The sequence below is a fragment of the Puma concolor genome, chromosome C1 (genome assembly GCF_028749965.1).
Source record: "Puma concolor isolate L17-30 chromosome C1, mPumCon1.1.hap2, whole genome shotgun sequence".
Taxonomy (NCBI): domain Eukaryota; kingdom Metazoa; phylum Chordata; class Mammalia; order Carnivora; family Felidae; genus Puma; species Puma concolor.
Window position 1 is genome coordinate 211,517,806 of NC_141674.1, and position 22,053 is coordinate 211,539,858.

The 22,053-nt window shown below is 47.9% G+C and overlaps 1 protein-coding gene across 8 annotated transcripts in view; it reads right to left on the reverse strand.

Moving 5' to 3' along the window:
• Positions 1-1,984: 1,984 nt before the first annotated feature.
• COL4A4 (collagen type IV alpha 4 chain) overlaps positions 1,985-22,053 on the reverse strand; it is a 131,543-nt gene continuing 111,474 nt past the window's right edge. For 5 of the 8 annotated variants that reach the window (XM_086719786.1, XM_086719788.1, XM_086719784.1 and 2 more), the window contains 5 exons: positions 16,850-16,969; positions 11,256-11,372; positions 9,541-9,729; positions 7,251-7,537; positions 1,985-6,822 (listed from right to left, as the gene is read on the reverse strand). In XM_086719786.1, the coding sequence (XP_086575912.1) occupies positions 6,559-6,822; positions 7,251-7,537; positions 9,541-9,729; positions 11,256-11,372; positions 16,850-16,969 (977 nt within the window). In that variant the 3' untranslated portion in view covers positions 1,985-6,558. Of the gene's footprint in view, positions 6,823-7,250; positions 7,538-9,540; positions 9,730-11,255; positions 11,373-16,849; positions 16,976-20,993; positions 21,003-22,053 lie in introns of those variants that run through there. The other 3 variants (XM_086719787.1, XM_086719791.1, XM_086719790.1) reach the window with 3 other exon arrangements.

Sequence of the window (22,053 nt, forward strand, 5' to 3'; positions counted from 1 at the left end):
TGAGTTCGAGCCCCGCGTCTGGCTCTGGGCTGATGGCTCGGAGCCTGGAGCCTGTTTCCGATTCTGTGTCTCCCTCTCTCTCTGCCCCTCCCCCGTTCATGCTCTGTCTCTCTCTGTCCCAAAAATAAATAAAAAACGTTGAAAAAAAAAATTAAAAAAAAAAAAGATCATCGGTTATCCGCGGGGATTCTGACAACCGTCCTGCCAGGGAACCAGGCCCCCCGTTTTCAGTTTGGATCCTGAGGCTCAGAGCGGTGAAGCGAGGGACACGGGGATCAGCAAGCCAGCGCCCGACAGCGCCCGCCGCCGTGACTGTCTCTTGCGGAGCAGGAAAGAGAGGGGCTGACCTCGGCAGAAAGAAGTTTGAGGAAAAGAACTCACCTGCGGCCACGGCCACGGCCACGCACCGCTTCCCTCCCGCGAACAAGGTGCCCGTCCCGAGTGCTTGTGAGCGGCAGCTGGGGTGGGAGGGGGGGTGGGGGGCAGAGAAGGACCGGCCCCCGATCGCAGATTGTGGAAGGCGTCAGTTACCCTCCGTTTGTCACGAGAGCAGAAGGATGGGCAGATCCGCCCCGCGCACGCCGTCACGGCTGCTCATCCCCGTTTCTTGTGCGTCTTGTAAGCAGACAGACTGCTTTGCGACCAGAAGCACCTTTCACTCCTCGTTTTAAAACTTTTTTCCAAATAGATGGAAATGGTTACCGGTTGAGAATGTCGTATAAAATTGTACGTTTATACAATGATAAGCACTAGGTATTTTACCATTGGAGATGCGGCCGCTCGCCACATTGACGCGTGACAGGAAGTGCCTTTGCTGGCAAACGGGACAATAACAACAGCGAGGTTGGCCAGTGCCTCGGTGACCGAGCCTCCGGGTAAGGGCGTCCTGATACTTCCTTGTCCGACTCAGAGCGCTTCTCCTGAATGGCTGACCTTGAGCGGACATCAAGGCGCTCCAGAGACCTAGCTGATCTTCAGTTGACCCTGAGATGTTTGCTCTCTGGGCTCCCCCCCCACCACTCTGTCCTCATGGGTTCCTGCCCTCATCTCCCCGAGAACAGTTTAAGACAGTCTCCAAATCGAGCTGGGCGGGCTGTCTGAGGACGCGTGGCCTGTGGCTTTGCAGTGATAGCAGTTCTGGGCCTCAGGGTGACATCTATATGGGACCCTCTATTATCTAGCCAACCCACAAATGGGGATGATGGTGTAACAGGTAAGAGCACAATCTTTAGTGACAGACCAGGGTCCAAGTTCCACTGGGTGCTAACCAGGACACTGAGCAAGTTACTCTCCCCAAACTTCAGTCTCATCTGTAAAATAGGATGGTTCAAAGGCTGAGCGGGAACGCATCTAACAGGGTGAATACAGTTCCTGTCACTTAGTAGGTGCTCCAGAAATGCTAAATATTGTTATTTCTCTATCGGGTGAGAGGTTGGGCCAAATACTCCTACTGGAAAGGAAGAACCCCACAGAAAGTTATTGACTATCGATGCCTAACCCCTAACTTCCAGTTACTATGGTTTATCAGTAACAGTACCATTTTTTTTTTTTTTTTTTTTTTTTTACCTCTTGGTAGTTGCATCTCTAATTTTTAAGCCTCAGGACAACACCGTGAAGCAGGCGGTCTCACTCTCCTTCAACCAATAGGACAACCGAGGCCCGACGGGTCTGAGCCCCATGCCTACTGCCCCCGCAACTCCTGGCCCGGCTCCATCCAACTCCATCACCTACCCCATCACCGGATGCAGGCAGCGCTTCCCCGAGCCTCAGAATCCCACCCTTTCCCTCCAAGGGGGCACCTTCCACACTCTGCCCATGGTCTTCCCACCTACGGTCCGCACCTCGACCATGGAACCCGTTCTCCCCACTAAGCTAGCTCCAAAGCGGGTCACAGTAGCAGCGAGGTGCATCAAAACAAAACAAGACAAAAAACCCAACTTACTTTGACCTGAAAGAGGATAAATTCACCTGGATAAGACACAGCTGTGTTTGGAGGTCATCACAGAATTTTATATATAATGCACAATATTATGACTGGTAATACAACAAAGATTCAGGAGTCAGTAGCAGACCAGGCACCTTGCAAATGTTCCGCGTTGCAAGTCTTTAACTTTACAACCGTAGGTTAGAGAAAGGGATGCAATTTATTGGACACATCTCACATTTTGTCCTATGAATCATTAAATATTTAAGCACCATAAAATTCAAGCATTTCACGTGGATGTGGCAGCCAGCCTTCGTGGTTTAAAACGCATTATGCAGAGTCTTTGGCAGATAATAACAGTGACAATTGCAGAGTACTGATTTTTAATGTCAATTGTTTTGTTCCCTGCAGAACTTCCTGATAATGTCCCTACTGCCTGTAGGAAATTGTGGTTTTGAGTGTGTCTGTGTGGGGTGGGGGTGGGGGGACAGTAACTTTGAGAACTGAAATAAAATAACATTCCCAAAGACACAAAGAATTGGTCAGATACAAGTAATTCTAATCAGTAATTAATGTACCCTGTAAAAATCATAATACAATTCTATGGAAAAAAAACCCAAAAAATGTTGTGTTTTTTTTGTATTAAATTGTGTTAAGTAGATGTGACCAGAATAAATGCACAATGATTGCTATGCACTAGACATATACTCGAACTTCATTTCCAATGCAAGAATAGGCGTTATGTCCCATTTTATAAATGAGGAAAATGGGGCACAGAGAATAGGTGTAACTCGCCCAGGGTGACACAGTGGGAAAGTGACAGAGTCAGATTCAAACCAACTCCCAAGTCCACATATTCCCCCTATTCTTGCAGCCAGCCCAAATAAAAGTAAAAATTATCAGAGTCATTCGGTGAGCTGACAGAAACACAAATCTAATGTAATTTCCTGGAACACACAGAATGGTTTGCTCTATTACAATCCATAAGAGGCTCAAAATAAAATCTGATAAAATCCAGTTTTAGTGGACCACTCCATTGACTATTTTCCTAAGCACCAAAAACATGTACCCAAACTTCACAGATGTGATCTTGTACTAGGAAGGTCTTGTATGATGAGGGAATACAGTTTACAGCACGAGTTAAGTCTTTTTGCATTTCAATGAAGAGCCTTCTCTCGGCCGAATCCCACGAATCTTGCCATTCCTGCCATTTCAGTTTGGAAACGTGAGCTGTATTTCAGGAGGGGATAGTGGTCAAAGGTTATCAGTTGGCTTTTCTGTCACTAACTGTGAAGAGGAGATTGTGGGTGTGCAGATATGCTGCCAAATTCAAATTTTCTGAAATAAGACATGGCTTATGCTTGTCACCATTTTGTCCAGGAGAAGTCTACGCGCGTGGATCTAACACCAAATGATACTGAACTGTCGCTGAAAACAGAATGATCAGTAGCGTACCCTGCTGTGTATAGACACTGGGCAAAGTTGAGGAAAGCATGGTCCTGCCCTCGAGGGGCTCGCACTTTAGCAAGAGCATGGAGGAAGAGTGAGGAGACCTTACGGGAGCGAGGAGGGAACATGAGAGTGGCCAGGCCCATTCGTTGTACCGGGAGCAGCGGAAGGGAGCCCAAGTCTCCCTGGGGAAATGCACACACGCCCCTCCCCTCCAGCTAATTCAGTCTTTAAGGAAGCAGTTGTGTGCCAGGTAAACTCACCTGCGTGGGGATGCCATTGGGAGAAAGAGCAGGAGCAAGGTTACAGAGCTAGGCACACGCCTCTGTGATTGGGGTCCAGGTGAGCCGCGGGCAGCTCCTGAGGCCTTTCACCCCATCGGAAGGCATTTGAATTTCAGAGGCACGGGAGTCATTGAATGAGTTTTGAGCCAAAGAACAACAAAATCAAGTCTGCATCTCGAGAAAGGACTGGAATTTGACAGCAGTGGCATCAGTTGCGACACGTTTACCATCAAAAGCAGGGGTGGAGGACAATGACTGTGTTAAGGCACCCTGAGGCTGGAGGGGAAGGTAGCGATCCACACAGGAAGTAGTGACCGAGTTTAGGTCTGGGCAATATGGGTGGAGAAGGGATGAGCCACCGCTCAATGGCATGGAGGCCTGGGTCCCTGGACACCCGCGTGGATGGGGCTCCATTCACTGAGAATAAGAACCCAGAAGGAAACATCCCGTCCTCCTCTGCATGACCCAGAGCCGTTCCCATTTGACCATCTAGATGCATTCCAACCCAGGTGGGGGAGGGAGGCTCCTGGGAAGGAAATGTCGATAAGGATAATCACCAGTCATGGATTAGGACCACCATAAAGCTTTGTTCATCCTTCACAGAGAAAGGATATTTCAAAGTACACTGATATATAACCAGGTGAAAAAAGCACAGTCTTCTAATCCAAGGAGTTATTTTTTCCATCGTTTTGCCCTTTAGACCAGTTAAAATAACTTTTCAAAATTGGAAGGCAGAAATGGGATGCATTTAGAAAGGGGCCCTTGCAAGATCGGTATTGTGAATAAGTCTCAAACACAATCCCAGGCTCACAGTGCAAGTAAATTGCCCACTGAATTCAGCCTGTTTTTTAAAGATTTACTTGGCCAGCTTATTAAGATAATATCCTAACATGTTTAAAATACTTCAGCAAGCAAGGTACGTTTCTTACATTCTTACACCCTTATCTGTTCCCAGAAAATGTTTTCAGACCAAATGCATGAAGTAGAAGATGAAATTTTAGAAGCCCTGATGTTTGGGGACATATAATAAAACTTTGGAAACGGGAAACGGTAATTATCAATGAGGTTGAAAAGGTTGAAATTGCCTTACATTTCAGATGCTCAAAAAATATTGAACACGCCGTAGCATGATTAAAAACAATCAATAAATGGGACAAAACTTTTTTTTTTCCTTTCTACCGGAAACTATTAAAATAAATCGCCATCTTGGGAGTAGCCCGTGGCAAGACTCATTTGAAATATGTTCTACATATACGAGCTCATTGCTAATCAATGTTTGGCAAGGAAAACATCTCTTCTAAACAAAATCTTAATTGAGTTTTTCTTCTCTCAATTATTTTAAGTGCGTTGAAACTAAGCACGAAAAGGAGCATCCCTTTCTCATGAGAAATGTCTTCAGTTTCTTTTGTCACATGACATGTTTTTAAATGAGGAAGGCAGCTTTCCTATCACTTATTTCCCACAAGCTTTTTGATTTTTCGGATTGGACCACTGAATCCCTACAGAATAGGAAATGTATCCCTTGCTATTCAGAAAACTACTCGTGAAAAACGGACATATCTGCTAAACTTTTACAGAAAGCATTAATGTCAAATGTCAAACTGCTGCGTTGGTATATAATACTGACATAAGATAGAAGAATGTTTTCAAAACTGGAAAAACAGGATGCTTCTGCAAACACCAACAACAGGAACGTGAAACGCCAATTGTAGGTTGCTTTGCGTTTCTTTCCATGTCTTCCTGGCGGGGCGACCTGTGACTTCAATGAATCTTCTCACCTAAGTTTAATTAACCCGGCCCTTCATTTTCTCCCAAGTGCATAATGAGGGCTCTGTCACTTCCCCGTGTGAAATGCCATTATGTTTGGGAGGAAAAGCGTCCATCGCGGGCTCCGCAGGTGCTCCCGGGGAGAGAGCAGGATGCTTTGTGTGAGCTGCGTGTGCCTGAGTGAGCCCCATGTGGCTTCGGTCCCATTAGTGCGCACACGCCAAAGACAAGCCGGACCCCGACTGGGGAAAATGCCCTCTGTTGGAAGTTCACGGCAATGGGGAGTCCATTTTTGTGAATCACTGCCTTAATATTCATTAATAGCTTTTAGGCTCCTCGTCCCTTATTGAATATATTTTTTTCCCATAAATGCTACTTTTCAAAAGGGCTGCCGAAGTAGGCATTTCCATTCTCTGAAAAATGCAGAGGAGAACATGTTTTATGTTCCTCTGTGATGTGTTTATGCTAATGTAGCATCTCCGGAATACAGCAACTGTGGTCCTTCCTGGCGTAATGATTCATTCTGCTTTGAAACGAACTGTTAACGCTGGCTGTGTGGATTTTTTTTTTTTTTTTAAACATCTCCTTGGGTCACGGTTTTACAATTATTTAAAGCACATGGGAAAACAGATGACAGAGGAAATCATTTTGAAATGTTGGAAATCTCTGCTTTCTAGTCTCATTTGTTGGCCTATTTATTTTTTTCCTACAAAATCCATCCCGAAGCCCACTGTATTATAGAGTAATTGACTTCAATTGTTGGAGGTGCTATTAACCAGTGAATGAAGTTTTCAGTAATGTCATTTGTAATCTGGTTTTTATCATCTCTTTGCCTTCCTGTGAATTAGCATAATTTTAAACAAAGCCAGCTCTTCCGTCATCCGCAAACACACAAGAATATCCGGGTTTCATCTAGATTGGTAGGTCCGAACAAGTCCGTAGGGGTAGCGTTTGCTTAATCTGTCCCGAACAGAGGAGAGAATGACAGGACGGTGGGAATAACCACATCGAAACAGAAGGAACAGCTGAAGCTGGAGTCTGAAATGAGCACCATTCATCTCTTAGCACAGCCTGGGCCCCCCCCGGCCCACGAGGAAGTTTCTCTTGGCGACACGGCGGCGAGTTACGGGTTCTCTAGCTGTATTTCATGCAGACCTGGCATCTGCTGATTCTCTGCCGCTGGGCCTGGCTTTCTTTGAAGGTGTCTGGTGATGGCACCGAGGAAAATTGCAGGTCAGGCCTCACTGTTGTCAGCCAGAAGCTATACTCGTTTGCAAAAAAGTGGCAAGTTCCCTGGCGGCCTTGGCATTCGAGGAACGGCGCTGCTCGAAAATCTTCCAGGCAGCTGCCCGGGGACATGAGGGCCTGCCCTCCTCCTTGGTCCCCAGCCCCTGTGTGCTATCAGGACAACAAAGACAGAATTAGGTCTCGGACGCGTGCAGACCACCCCAGACCCGGCCGGCCACACACGGAGGCCTGGACCTAACTTTACATTTTTCCCGAAATTGTCCCAAGAAGAGCACACTAAGATCTGCTGGGGAAAGGGGAAGTAGGGGACGCGCTGACGTGCACACAAAATTAAACCACCCTCCTCGGAGGGCTGAAGCCAATCCAACTACCGGACCCTAGCAAAATCATAAAACACTCGGCGATAAGAAGCGAAGAATGACCTCGCATCTCCACCGGCTGTGGTTTGCGGCGGGCGTCGTGACCACAAGTGCCGTTGCTGTCTGTCTGCCCGACAGAGTCCAGGGAACCGCTGCCCGGTCCAGATGGAAGGGGCCGGCAAGGGGTGCCGCAAGGTGGCGGGCGTGCGAGAGACTCACCATCAGGAACGAGTAACCGATCCAGAGGCTCCTCCAGGTCCGTGGACACGGGGGGATGGACTGGTCCTGGCTGTGCAGAGCCACCACCTGAGCCGGGGCCTCGCACACGGCACAGCGGCTGATGTATGGGCGGATCTCTTCTTCCGAGAGCGGCATCATGGGCAGGGGCGCAGCGCTGGCCAGCCAGTACGATCGGTCGTTTCTCCGGGCGTAGTGGCAGACTTGGTGGATGTTACAGTAGGCAAAGGGCAGTGTGCTAAACATGGGAAGGCAAGACCCCGGCAGACCTTGGGAAGGAGGACAAGGCAATGTGGTGTGTGAGCAGCCGGGCCCGGTGTGCCCGTGACCTCTCCCGCGTGTGCCATTTGCTGATGCGTGTTCTATTACACGGATGTGGTGGGTTTCTGGCACCTCCCTGGTCCTGGGGCCAGCCCTCACTCCCTCATTCACTCCTCAGTCACTCACGAGCCAAGCAAAGGGCCAGCTGCTGGAGGGGTGCGGTCCCCACATCTCTGTCCCCACAAAGATGCCCCGGCTGGGCTGATGGCTGAGCAACTGGGCAAGGAAGATACAGCATGGCCAGCCCTACGAGTGAGAAGCACAGAGTGCAGGGACTTGTGGCGAGGATAACTGGAAGAATGCCTTTCTGCTAGGACCCGAAGTATGAAAAGGACTTGGCCAGGTCTGAAGATGGTGAGTATTCAAAGGAGAAGATACAGCAGTGGACAGGGCCGGGGGTGAGGAAGCGTGGAGCCCAAAGAACTGAAAGGAATTCCGTTGGTGAGGGGGGAAGAGGACGTCTGGGTGTCTGTCTGTCTCCGGGTGTCCAGAGAGAAGTCAGACCAGAGGCTGTGGGCTTTGTCTATCTTGTAGGGAGCTTAGATTTTATCCCAGGGCTTTGAAGAGCTTTGTGAGTAGACTCTGGCTAGACCAGGGTCGGGGGGAAGCTGGTGGAACAGAAAAAAGGCAGGAAGAAGGCTGACGGCCGAAGGGCAAGCGGGAGAGAAGTAAACAGGCCGAGATATAACCCATTACTTCTTTCTCCCCCTCCCCCACCAGGCCCTCTAATGGGAATGGCCATGGCTAAGCCCAATGGAGAATGATCTGGAAGTAGCTGCCATTGCTAAGCCTGCTCTCCTTGCCTGCCCTTGCTGACAGCAGGGGTCATAGCCCGGGGGGGCAGTGACAGGGCTCCCCTCTCCAGCAGCTGTCCCTGTTGTTATATCGCTCCTGCACCCATCACTCAACCAGCATGATCTGGGAAGGTACTTAAACTCCTCGCTTGAAAGCAGTTCCTGTAGCTTACAGATCTACTATTGGAAACGGGCAGGGGCACCCGGGTAAGCGTCCGACTTCTCAGGTCATGATCTCATGGTTTGTGGGTTCGAGCCCCGCGTCAGGCTCTGTGCTGACAGCTCAGCGCCTGGAACCTGTTTCGGATTCTGTGTCTCCCTCGCTCTCTGCCCCTCCCCCACTCGCACTCTGTGTCTCTCTCTCAAAAATACATAAACATTTAAAAAATAGAAAAAAAGAAAATGGACAAGTAGCACCAAGCGATGACTCCCCAAATAAAGTTCTATCACTTCAAAACCAACTTGAGGCGGGTGGGGGACTGGTAGCGGCTGATGCCACATCATATTAAGCACCCAGCTGCTGTCAATGCACCATCTCACAGGTAAACACAGCAACTGACCGTGTCCTGATTAAATAACTTACCTTTGGAAATAAAAACCACATTTTACATATGAGTCAAGTTGAACTTATTCTTACACTAAAATATTCTTAGGAATAATTATTTTTAAAAAAATGAGTTAAGTAGCCAGATGATAAGCTCTCACCGGAGAGAGCTTCTCCCCACCCCCCCACTCCCCCACCCCCACTTAGGACTCACACACGTTTAATAAAATCCGCTGAGAATTAGCATGGTAGTTTAAAATTTTTTTTTTTTTTTTCAACGTTTATTTATTTTTGGGACAGAGAGAGACAGAGCATGAATGGGGGAGGGGCAGAGAGAGAGGGAGACACAGAATCGGAAACAGGCTCCACGCTCTGAGCCATCAGCCCAGAGCCCGACGCGGGGCTCGAACTCACGGACCGCAAGATCGTGACCTGGCTGAAGTCGGACGCTTAACCGACTGCGCCACCCAGGCGCCCCTAGCATGGTAGTTTAAAAAGAAAAAAATCCCACGGGAGATGAGCCATCACTTAGGATGTTGATGAATCTGTAAAATTGCCCCAAAAGTTGTCCCCCTAAGCGATGGATGTGGGTGACCATGTGCTACACACATACCCAGGTCTTGGTTGTGAGCCTTCTCCTGTCCTTCCAGGTACAACAGACTGTAGCCCGTCCACAGCCTGGGCATGCCCGCTGGGCAGGTGGGTTCTCCATCTGTCTGACTGTGGAGAACCAGGAGGAAGCCACTGAGGTATCCAGGCCCAAACCCTTTGGGCCCGGGATCCCCAATGGGCCCAGGAGGGCCTGGAGGAATAAAGAAAAAATGAAGGCAGTTTAGGGAAGAAGCCTGCCGTGGCCCATGCCCAGGAAGGTGCCCGACACAACCCCAATATATACAAAACGACCCAGTCAGCAAGTATTTATCCCAAGCATCTTCCAGGTGGTCGGACCAAGTTAGCAGAAAAACAGCAAGCAGACAAAAATCCCTGCCCTCCCAGAGCTTACATTCTACTTGAACAAGAGAAATGACAAACAGTGAAAGGTGAAATGCTGAGAAGACAAAGATGGGGTGGCGTCTCCCCCCGTGTGACCTCCCAGACTGAACTAGGAGCCTAGAACTAGATACGTGTGACCTTCTCAGACTGAATTAGGAGCCTGCTCATCGGAAAAGGTAATTCTCAAAGCTGGCCTTCCTTACACCTCCCGGACCCTCTCATGGCTCTGGCATATGGAGGAAAGGCAAGGGGTTGGAACCCACATGCACAACCTGGACCTTCTTTTATGAGGGAGGGCGGAGGAAGGCAGTCCTGGTGGTGGCATTCTTGCTGGCAGACGGGAAGCAGGGTCTGTCTCCTTTGGCATCTCTAAGGGGCCGACCCACTGAAGGAGGCCAATGGCTACTTCTAATTGCCAAGAGCAAAGGTGAAATTAAACGCTGTTTATTTTTTTAAAAACTCTTTCTGGAAGACTGGCGGGCTCTCCTCATTCATCCTGGAAACCAGAGGACTTGTGGACCGAATTAGGCCTGCCCACGTGTTGCGTTTGACCTGTCAAGACTGTCCGGATGGGGACCTTGGACTTGGAGAGCACAGCGTGGGCACCGCTGAGCCCTCTCCCCCACCTGCAGCAATTGGCTGAAGCTGACTGCAGGCTCCATTTCGTTACAGACTTCACTGGCCCCCTTCACCCCTTCTCATTACCGACCTGGTAGATCCCCTCGAAGATGAGACTTACCTGGGAGTCTTTGGGTCCCCAGTGCCCAACCTATCGTCTGGCACGTTATATTTCAAATGGCTATTCTGTAATGTCTTCTCTCTCCCCTCACTCAACGCCTACTCCCCAATTTTTTGTCTTAAGAGCCTCTTAGTCTATATAAACGTTTCGACACTTGTACAGTAAGAGGAAGTGAACTCAGAAAACAGAGGCCAAGTGATCCAGCCAGTCGTGGAGGGTGAGAACACCCCCATCTGCAGCACGGCCTCTCAGTGGTGTTGACATGCAATGCCAGGCTTGCCTTGGCAAAGCAACCAGCTAGAAGAGCTGAGTATTATTTTATGATCATGTACAGCGGTTCGGGAAGATGCCAAACGGGGGATAGCGCCTTGCCTCATCTTTACGATGGCTGAGGATCAGTTAGACCCTCAGTGGGGGATACATCCTTGTTCTGCTCTTGCTGCTTCTGCCTCTCCCAATACCTGGTGAGTCCACATCTAAGGCAAATGCTTTTAATAAGAGCAGTTTGGAAAGCCGCGTGAGAAGCCACGGATCTTGTGCCAAGAGTCCTCAGGTCTACGGGGTCAAAGGAAAGAAGAGAAGCTGAAAATGTTTACCTGGTGCTCCGGGACAGCCCGCTTCTCCCGTGTCCCCTTTGCTTCCAGGAGGCCCAGGAGACCCTGGGAGGCCATCCTCGCCCCTCCTGCCATCCGGCCCCGACTCTCCTTTGCACCCTGCGCAAGAGTTCACGATGGCCGTGGTGAAAACAGTGTGATGCCTGGTGGCCAGGTGCTGGCCCCGGGCTCCCCATTTGGACGGTTCTGCATTAGCTCATTCTGTCTTCTCAGATACATGAAGGTGGGAAGTGTTACCTCCACTTGTCAGCGGGGTAAATGAGGCTCTCAAAGGTCAAGCAACTTACATAATAAGCCAGTAGAGCTGGGATTGGAACCCAGATCAGAGATGTTGAGAGAGAGGTCTTCATGTGTCTTCATATTCTTGTATATTTGACTTTTTTTTTTTTTACACTGAACATATATGACTTTCATAATTAAATATCATCCTTAATAACGATTTTTTTAAGAAAGCTGAGAGGAAATACTGAGAACTGAGGGTTGATGGGAGGGTGGGGGAGAGGGGAAAGTGGGTGAAGGGCACTGAGGAGGGCACCTGTTGGGATGAGCACTGGGTATGGTATGGAAACCAATTGGACAATAAATTATATTTAATATAAAAAATGGAATAAATAAAATTTAATAGGATTCAACTGAGAGCCAAGTTAAATTTGGAGCAAGATAAAAGCAGCAGTTATTTAAATTAATAATTGAGGGTTTACAAGGTGCAAGATACCACCCTTGACGTGGGTTAACCAATTCGCTCTTCTCACCAGCCATAGGACCAGGTGAGATCTCATATACCAGCCTCCCAGTGGGGAGGCTGAGGCTCAGGAAGGTGACACAGCTGATCATATGGGGTGGGGAACCTCACTCAGACAGGCAGGCTGAATGAGGGCCAAGGCACAGCCGTCAGCGCCCCCCGCCCCCCACGACCAGCTGTGGGGCTCAGCTGCGCCCCCTGGAGGACGTGGCTGCATTTACACTGATACTTGAGGCGTTCTTTTAAGCCATTACTTTTGGCCAAGGCATCAATTCATGAGCCACAATCTCCTTTCGTGGGTAGCAAATATGGTCCTTGCCTGTGGAGGAGTTTATTGCCATTATCCTGAATTCCCTGAATCACCAGCCCTCCCAAGGGTTCTGGTCTCTACCTATGCTTTTCTCTCCCTCTCTCCCTTTCTCACTCTCTCTGCCACACATTAGCCTAAAACCAACCATTAAGTCAGAGAGAGCTCACTTAAGCAGCTTTCGTTCTTTTTTCACTCTAGGACTTGTTCTTCAAGGGAGTGGGGAAGCCACCTGAGGGTTGAGAGCAGGGGACTGCCGTACTGGGGTGAACAGGGGGATGTCCCACTCAATTTCCTGTCTCACACAGGCCCCCCTCTTAGCACTGAGACGCATACCCTTCCAGACCTCACTGCCTTTGAAACTCTGTTCTGACCTTGCCTGCCTCAGAATGTCCCGTACAAACGTCCTCCTTCTGTCCCTGCAGCCAGCCAGCCCCTCCCCCACACTCCATGGTGGCAGAGCTCCTATGGGTACCCCGCCCCCCCCCCCCCCCCCGGCATTCCTGGCCTCCGGGGTACTAGCATTTCACTTTCTGCTTCCTCGGGTATTAAACAAATTCTCCTGGCTGGTCACACGGTTCCTGGACTGCGTGCGGTACGTGGTCGTCTTTCCATAAGCGAAAAAGGAAGCCCCTCCCTCTCCCTCTCGCCATCTGGGTGAGAGATGCCCTCTCCTTTCCAGTAATGGGGCAGAAACCTCTCTATGCCTGGGGCTGCTGCATGCTGGCTGGCACATCCCTTTCCACCCGCTTCAAAGAGAACATCAGCTACTTTGGAAGGAACACAGGGCCCTGATGGTGAGCTCAGAGCTTTCCTTCATCTTTCCCACCCGAGGAGAGGATCGCAACGTGTGGCCACTGCGCTGTATGCTGGAAAGGGCTGCCCGGGTGCTGACAAGCCAGCAAACGGGCTGATCACTGAAAAGGCAGCAGGTGTCTTCCCGAAATAGGGACATGCGGCGAGATCACTGTCGATTTGGGGACAGGAGTCCCCCCCACCAGATGTTATGATATAGGCTCTTTGCTCCCTTTGGAGAAATCATCAGGCAATTTTCCAGAGATGGGGAGGAAAGCTTGTGTTCACCCGAGCTGAGTGCCCAGAGCTTTCACCGTGTGGACTTGCTCTCTACTTGGAACTTGTTTTAAGAACAAGAGGTACATCTAAAAGCTCTCCAGTATTTGATGGATTACCTCCTCTGAGCACATCACATGTTGACTTGAAGATTAAACACACTCTAACAGGATGTGGGGATGTGTCCATTAGGCAGTAAGAGTTCAAACCGATATGGAAACCACCTCTGTGTTCATCCCAGGAAGCTCCAGCCTTTGAGCCTCTCCTCATCCCCCCTCCACCGGGAAGGAAAAGTTGTAGATCAAAGAGACATGTGAGCAGAAAAACATTAGGCCTTCCATGGTGGAGGACTCTTAGCAGACATTAATTATATTTAGTGTGGCTGTTACCTACTCATACTGGGCAGGAAAGAGCCAGAACTTTGTTTGCTTCTGTATAGATCTTGGCTGTGGCACCTGGTTACAGACCCAGCTCAGCAATGAAGAGGTTTGGAAGGAAAAACAAGAGGAAACCAACGATGCCATTTTAAGTGGACATGGCGCTTCCTGGTCTCAGCTGAGCCTTCACAACCAACCCTGGGGGTGGCGTAGACAGCCCCCAACACTGTGCTAAAAGAAATGCCTTCAGAAAGTAGAGAGGTGGTGGTGTAGACAGCCCCCAACACCGTGCTAAGAGAAATGCCTTCAGAAAATAGACAGGCGATGATCAACATGTCCTGCACATGACCCAAGTCAGACAGGGTTAGGGTGCTTTAGACCCTCAGAAGAGACTTGTCATGTTTTAGTAACGGGACAGTGTAGCCATGTATCCAGGTGGCCAGCAGGGAGAGCTAGGGGGCAAAGACTACAAGGTAGGCAAAGAGGGGTCCTTTACAACAGGATCTGGAGGCCCATGTCAGAGAAGAGGGACCCAGAAGGGGACACTGGCTTGAGAGTGGGGACACAGGAGGGTAGAAAGGAGCTCCAGGGAAGCTGAGCCATGGAGCAGCACAGCCCCGCTCTGAAACCATGGAGAACAGGAAGTGCTTTGTGGGAAGGGCTGGGCATTTTTTTTTTTTAACATAACAGTCACATTTTGTGATACAACGGTGGCCTCAGGTGTCCCCACTGCCAGCTAGCAGGGTCAGTGACATCAATAAGGAGAGGGCACAGAAAGCCAGAGTAGACCCTTCTGAGGCCACCTGCAACCCGATGAGCCCATCTGACCCCAAGTCAGCCAGAACGAGAGATGACAGGTGATCACACCTGGGCCCATGTAGACTGTCGGCCTTCTTTCAGAAGCTCACAGTCTATGGAGACAGAATCTTGTATGTGCCCAAGATTACTATTTGCCCATTTGATTTTTTCTTCTCAGTAACTTTCTTCGGTTCTTTGCCCAAGCTACCACAATGGGTGAGCCCAGCCACCCAACCTGTCTCCACTGGTGTTGGGGTAAGGCACTGGGTCTCAACCCTGGCTGTCCGCTAGAGTCATCGTGGGAGCTTTTTCCAAACACTGGTACTTGGGCCCTGCCTCCCTCTGCATTCCCTTGGTCTTGGGAGGGGGCCCAGGCCTCACGGTTGTTTCCTGCCCCTCCAGATGACTTTGATCTACAGCTAGGATTGAGTCACTAGGGATTGTGTGACTCTTAACTGACTCTTTTAAGGACAGCACTCATCTAACATTGTTAGGGTTGTTCAAACTTGAAGGGATCCACAGATATTCTGGGGATCTTGTTAACATGCAGATTCTAACTTGATAGGTCTATGCCTGAGTGGCTACTGGTCCTCGGACCACACTTAGAGCAGCAAGGATGTGGCTGACTTAGTCACCAGGCTCTCAAGGTAAACCAACCCCCGCTGTGCCCCTGTCATCTCCCTGCTGGACAATTCTGGTTCCTCAAAGCCCAATCTTTCCGTAAAGGCTCTGCTCACAGGCCAGCCCTTGCCTGAGTCTCAGCAGCCCTGCAGGCTTCCACGATAAAGTTCACCTCTCCCTGTCCCATTGTCTTCACGCCTTTGCCAGAATCTCCTTCAGAGCACAAATGATCATCTCCCATTATTTAAGAGTTACTCCTGTTCTGCCAACTAGTCCTGCCTTGAGATTGTGAGGCACTGGTGGGAGAAAAACGCATCATACCTACATCCGTACTGCCCACGATACCCAGGACCACACTTTCTAAACAGTGTGGGGGATCCGGAAGTGTTTCCTGAAATATATTTGCAGAACTCCATTACCGGCCATATCTTCTACTGGAGAGCTGATTTTTTTTAAAGGGGTGTGTGTGTGGTGGGCGGGGGGAGAAGTATCCCAGCCATCAATATTGCACAACAACATATACAACAAGGCGGTTGGTTTTAAAAGTAGGTTGACTGATGAGTTGTTCTGACTGACTGCAAGCTCTACCCATGTAGTGAGTGCCTAAGGACTACGCTCACTTCCTAGTGCTCGTGCGCTGTTAACGGAAGTTGCTCCAATGGACGCGCAATTAACACGCAATTGCATAGATGCAATGCAGCAAATACAAACATGAAAACCCCCATACTAACATGAGGGAGGCTCCAGGGCTGTTCCGGACACTACCCAAGAACTATTCAGACTCCAGCCCTTAGCTGTTTGGCTTTGGGGACACACACACACACACACACACACACACACACACCAGGTGGTGCAAAATTCAAGTTCTACTTCCAATTCCTTTGGACCTGAACCCGAGAGAGCCAAAGCCACACCTGGGAGAACAGGTGTGGAAACAGAAAAGAAAATGGCCTCGTGTCTCCTAGGGTAATTTGCACACAGGCGGTCTAGAATCATGGGCACTGCCGATTGGTCTGAAGAGATCGGTGACCACTAGAGGACCATCCCGGACTCCCTAATCTCTTTATAAATTACCAGTGTGGTAGGGATCTGGGAAGAGAAAGTAACACATTTGGAGGATACTTTTTAAATGGATGATTTGCTTTAAGTACTTACATAAGGATCCTACTACCCTGAGAATGACTGAGCGATGGTCACATTAATTAAATGAACACTCCAGTCATGGCCATAATTTAGAGCGACCCTTTCCCTTTCCCCTCCCCCTCCTCCGAAGCGGTACCTTTCCTTCCCTCCTTTCCACTGAGCCCCAGTTCAAGTGTTTGTAATGCAAAATCAAGTCAATAGCTAGTAATGACGATTAGAGCATCTACTCAGTTGTGTAAGAAGCTTCAAAACCTTGTGCCCCAAAGCTGCCGAAGTATGCAACATGAAAGATTCAAGTAGGAGTTCAGCAGAAAAATAGGAGGCATGTGTCACTCCAGTTAGGACACGATCAAAGCTTCGGATAAATGTAGAGAAATGCGTAAGAGGAAGGGGACTGCCTTGCTACCTCCTCACAAATTGTTCAGGCTGCATGCTAAAAACTACACAGCAAGACACTTAGATTCTCATTCCAGCAGCACAGGACGCAGATAATGAAGAGTCAGCGTGAGGCTCGTACCTGCTCCTGGGGGGCCTCTCATTCCGGGGGGCCCCATGCCTCCTTCTGGTCCTCTTGGGCCTGGCACCCCAGGAAGCCCGGGGATTCGGGGACAGGAATCCACGTCTGCAGGTGGCCCCGGTTCACCTGAAATGGGAACCCCCACTTGTGTGACGGACTCAAATCTTACACACAAGCTCCTTCCGTGTTCTCAAGTTAGTCAGGCTTCGGTCTCTACACTGAAGAACCGAAGAATGTTCAACCACCCAATATAGGCTCTGTGAAGGCGGGACTGCTGTTCACTGTGGGCTGCGTGAAGAATTTCCAGAGCATTCTGTTAAATAAACTAATGACTGGCTGACTGAATGAATGGCATCTCAGAGGAAGCAAAAAAAAGTATGGAATGGAGAAAGTTGATTGGGGCAGCAACAGTTTGGGAAATCCCCTGGATTTCTAATCTTTGGGCAACTTTTTACAAAATGGCAGCCACACTTAGCAGTGGGAGAGCTACCGTGGGTTCCTGTGCTCAACTGAACGCGTCTCTAATCCGTTCGTTGTACATTTCGGCCACGCGGGCTTCCGTATAGTCCATGACTCAGACAGAATTTCAAGGTCGCCAGGGGCACCACAGCAGCAACTTTCAACCTTGAGTGCGTGTTGGTTGCAATTTTCCAGGGAACTATACATGAATCTGCTGATGCTGGGGTCCCACTCCAGAAACACTGATTTAACTGTAGAGCACGTGGCCTGGGCAGTGCCCTCAAGCTTGATCATGTAATAAACCCAGCCTGGGAGCTTTTCAAAAGTACCAGTGCTGGGACCCCACCTAGACTTATCAAGTAGGAATTTCCAGGGGTGGGAGCTAGGCATCAGCAGTTTTTTAAACTCCCCAGATGACTCCGATGCTGGCCAAGGCTTCAGCACCGTTTAGCGCTAAGGAGTTGTAGTGCTGATGTTTGCACATCAGAATCATCTGGCCACTTTGCCAGAGCCCAGAGTTTCTGAGCACGTAGGTCTGGAATAGACCCCAACATCTGCACATCTAACATGTTCCCAGGTGAGGCTACTGGGGCTGATCTGGGGATCCCACTTGGAGAACCACTGCTCTGAAGGCGTGAATGTTTTTCCTCCTTGGTGATGTTCACATCTTTAAGATATTTTTTCTTTTTTCCCTTTTCTTTTCTTTTTTTTTAAGTTTATTTTTGAGGGGCACCTGGGTGGCTCAGTGGGTTAAGCGACCGACCTCAGCTAAGGTCATGATCTCATGGGTTTTGAGCCGCGTAGGGCTCTGTGCTGACAGCTCAGAGCCTTGAGTCTGCTTTGGATTCTGTGCTTCCCTCTCTGTCTCTGTCCCCTACTCGCTTTCTGTCCCTCTCTGTTGAAAACAAATAAACATTAAAAAAAATTAAAGTTTATTTTTGAGAGGGAGAGAGCGAACAGGAGAGGGGCAGAGAGAGGTTGGGGGGGACAGAGGATCCGAAGTGGTGCTCGAACTTACGAACTAGGAGATCATGACTTGAGCCAAAGTCAGCCACTTAACCCACTGAGCCACCCGGGTGTCCCAAGATATTTTTTTCTAAAGTTTCATTCAGTCACCCTACAAATAATCCACAAGGGGAGAGAAATAATCATAACACTAACCAATAATAATAACAGTTAATATCAACTGCTTGTCATGCACCGGGCTCTGTGCTAATTGCTTTGTGATCAAAGGCTCCAAACAAGCCCGTTGTGTGTGTGTGCCGCTATTACTAGAACATTACAGGTGAGAAAACCCAGGTTCAGGTATGTAAGTGACATATCTAAGGTCACACAGCTGACACATGGCAGAGTTTAGATCAAAATCCAAGATGGCCTGGCTCCAAACCTGTGCTCTTAACCACAACACCATACTGCCTACAGAACTCTTCACATTAGCGTGATAAATTCCAAGAAATACAACATATTTTACTTTTAGTTTTTTTTTATTTTGCCAATGTTTGTTTATTTTTGAGAGACAGAGAGACAGAGTGTGAGTGGGGAGGGGCAGAGAGAGAGAGGGAGACACAGAATCCGAAGCACGCTCCCGACGCAGGGCTTGAACTCACGAACCATGAGATCATGACTTGAGCCGAAGCTGGACGCTTAACCGACTGAGCCATTCAGGAACCCCGAAATACACCGTATTTGAAAACACACTGCTCACCAGCTATGGGTTTCTTAAAATTCATACAAATGTGCAAAGAAAATTTAAGAATATCAGTGACTAGGGGCGCCAGGGTGGCTCAGTCGGTTAAGCATTTGACGTTGGCTTAGGCCAATTCATAGGTTTGAGCCCCACGTCGGGCTCTGTGCTGACAGCTCAGAGCCTGGAGCCTGCTTCAGATTCTGTGTCTCCCTCTCTCTCTGCCCCTCCCCCGCTCATGCTCTGTCTCTCAAATATAAATAAACATTTTTAAAAAATAGCAGTAATTAGGCAGCAAGAAAAACTGTAGAAAATGTGGCCATAGTGACATCATAGGCTGCATTTTAGTTAATATGTCTGTGCAAAATGTACTTGAACCCTGTAAGCTGTTTGGAATTTAATCTCTCCTAAAATATTGTATGAGGGGCGCCTGGGTGGCGCAGTCGGTTAAGCGTCCGACTTCAGCCAGGTCACGATCTCGCGGTCCGTGAGTTCGAGCCCCGCGTCAGGCTCTGGGCTGATGGCTCAGAGCCTGGAGCCTGTTTCCGATTCTGTGTCTCCCTCTCTCTCTCTGCCCCTCCCCCGTTCAGGCTCTGTCTCTCTCTGTCCCAAAAATAAATAAACGTTGAAAAAAAAAAAATTAAAAAAAAAAATAATAAAATAAATAAATAAATAAAATATTGTATGAAACCACAACCAACACTGAGTTGCATGTATATTTACAGTACATACAGTTTAATGTAAAACATAGCTTTTCCATTCTGGGTGACTTGAGAGAGATGTATATGAATAATTTCTATTTTCCCTGGATAACCTTGCGAATTCTGACGGAGTGAAGGAAGCAAGTAAGGGAACAGGGGGTACGTATTTGGCTCGTGCTTCATGTTTAGGATTCTGGTGTTATCTTCAAATGAGTTTATACATACAGACCCAGAGAGACACTAAAAGGATGGATGGAGGTGGAAACATTAAATGTGAAATTACGAATTTTATTTTTTTTAAGTTTACTTACTTTATTTTGAGAGAGAGAGCACACAAGCGGGGGGAGGGGCAGAGGGGGTGGGTAGAGAATCCCAAGTAGGCTCCACACTGTCAGCGCAGAGCCTGACGTGGGGCTCAAACCCACGGACAGGGAGATCATGACCTGAGTGGAAATCAAGAGTCGGATGCTTAACCGACTGAACGACCCTGACACCCCAAAAGTGAAACTTTTAAATATAAACATTTAAAATAGCAGCCTTTTTAAAAAAAATCTGATTTTGCTTTTCTTTACTTTTTAATAAACCAGAAGCTGAGTGGGAGGGGCCAGAGCATCTCTTGTGTAGGGACCCCGCATTCCGGACCAATTTTCATTGGGGTTAATAACAAAGGTCTGGAAAAGAGCAAATGCATGCACTCACTGTGTTTCTTTGCTTTTTTTGAGAAACTCTTTTTAGTCTGTTTGAAAACCCCAGACACGAAATAATATGTTGCTTCTGCCTCTGGAGGGGTAAGTGAACATTTAGTTGAAAAGAATCATGGCATTTTTATTGTAACATACCAAGAAATTTGCTCCTTGAAAATGGACCTCGATGTTATGGGAAAACCTTGCCACAGCCCCTTACTGGGTATGAAGGATCCGTCTTTTCATATTGTTGTTGCTACTTATTTTAGGGATGTTCTATGTGTTTATATGGTAGAATTCATAAAGAAACTTGCATTGGTATGTACTAGCCCTTGACAGAGAAGGCACTCACACTCTGGGCCTGAGTTGAAATTCTGTAAGCTGAGCTTCTTCCCTGCTTTGACAACCTTATAATGAGGCTCGGCTTTAGGACGCTCTAATATAGGGTTACTGTATCTGTAATGAGGAAGCGAACACACTGAAACCTCATATAATTACAGCACCCCATCTACAAAAATGTAACAAAGTTTAACTCACAAACAGAGTAGAAAAGGCAAGTGCAGAAATAAACAGAAGCCAGATTTAGAGGAAATGACTAATTTTATAGCAATGCTTACCTCTGGCACCTGGAGAGATCCAAAGCCAAAAATCCAAGCGCCACGTAATGATTTTCATGCGGGGGAAAGAGATTTTAAACGTGTGAATTAGGACAAAAGTGAAATAGGTTATTCGAGGATACACATAATAATTTGAGGATGGCATCAGTAATGAGCAGAATGACAGCATCTTATTTACATGACAAGTCTACATCGATGTTACTGACAAGAACGGCTATGATTTCATAATGGGATGTTCGTATCTAGAAAAAACTGAAATAGAGCTCTCTTGCACAATATAAAATTCGAGCTGATTTCATATGGCGAATATGCTCCAATCTAACATATACAGAATTCCGTTCACGGGCAGGCTTCTGAAAATTTCATATTATTTATGTGCTTTAGCTCAGTGTTACAGGTTATGCACAGAAAGGGAACATGAGAGGAATCCAAGTATAAGCTGTAGTCGTGTTGCTCTATGATCCATCAGAAAGCAGTGCGGTTTATATTTATTCTTTGGACTGCAGTGCTAATTGAGGACACTGCAAACTATTCTGAACTGACACCACATTATCGTCATATTGATTAAGGATCTCCAAAGATATTACTTCTGCCAATCTCAAGTATGCATGTCTGTTCACCCTTCCAACTCTTCCTTGGCTGGTTTTGACCCGAGATTGGAAACGTTGGCTACTGAGCTTAAACTGAGTAGCCTTTTCACCTTCATAGGAACTAGTATACTTTACAGAAAAAGTTAAATAAAGCATCTAAGAAAATCAATGGGAATTCGGGAACAGAAATGAATAGACAGTCCTCACATACAATAATCAAATCAGTCTTTGCCTCTTGTGTGAGGGAACATGGATTTAGGTACCTTAGAGATGCTGCACGTAAAATCAACTCCTAATTTGCAAACTTATTCTAATGATAAACATTAGTTTACCAAGCATAAGACTCTGTAGTGAGGCCTGAAATAAATATAATCTTTATATCGGAAACAGACTAACTCAGAAGAAACTGTAGGCAATTTCAGAATAATTACTTTCTGAAAGTGGACCATCACAATTAATACTTTTTTTTT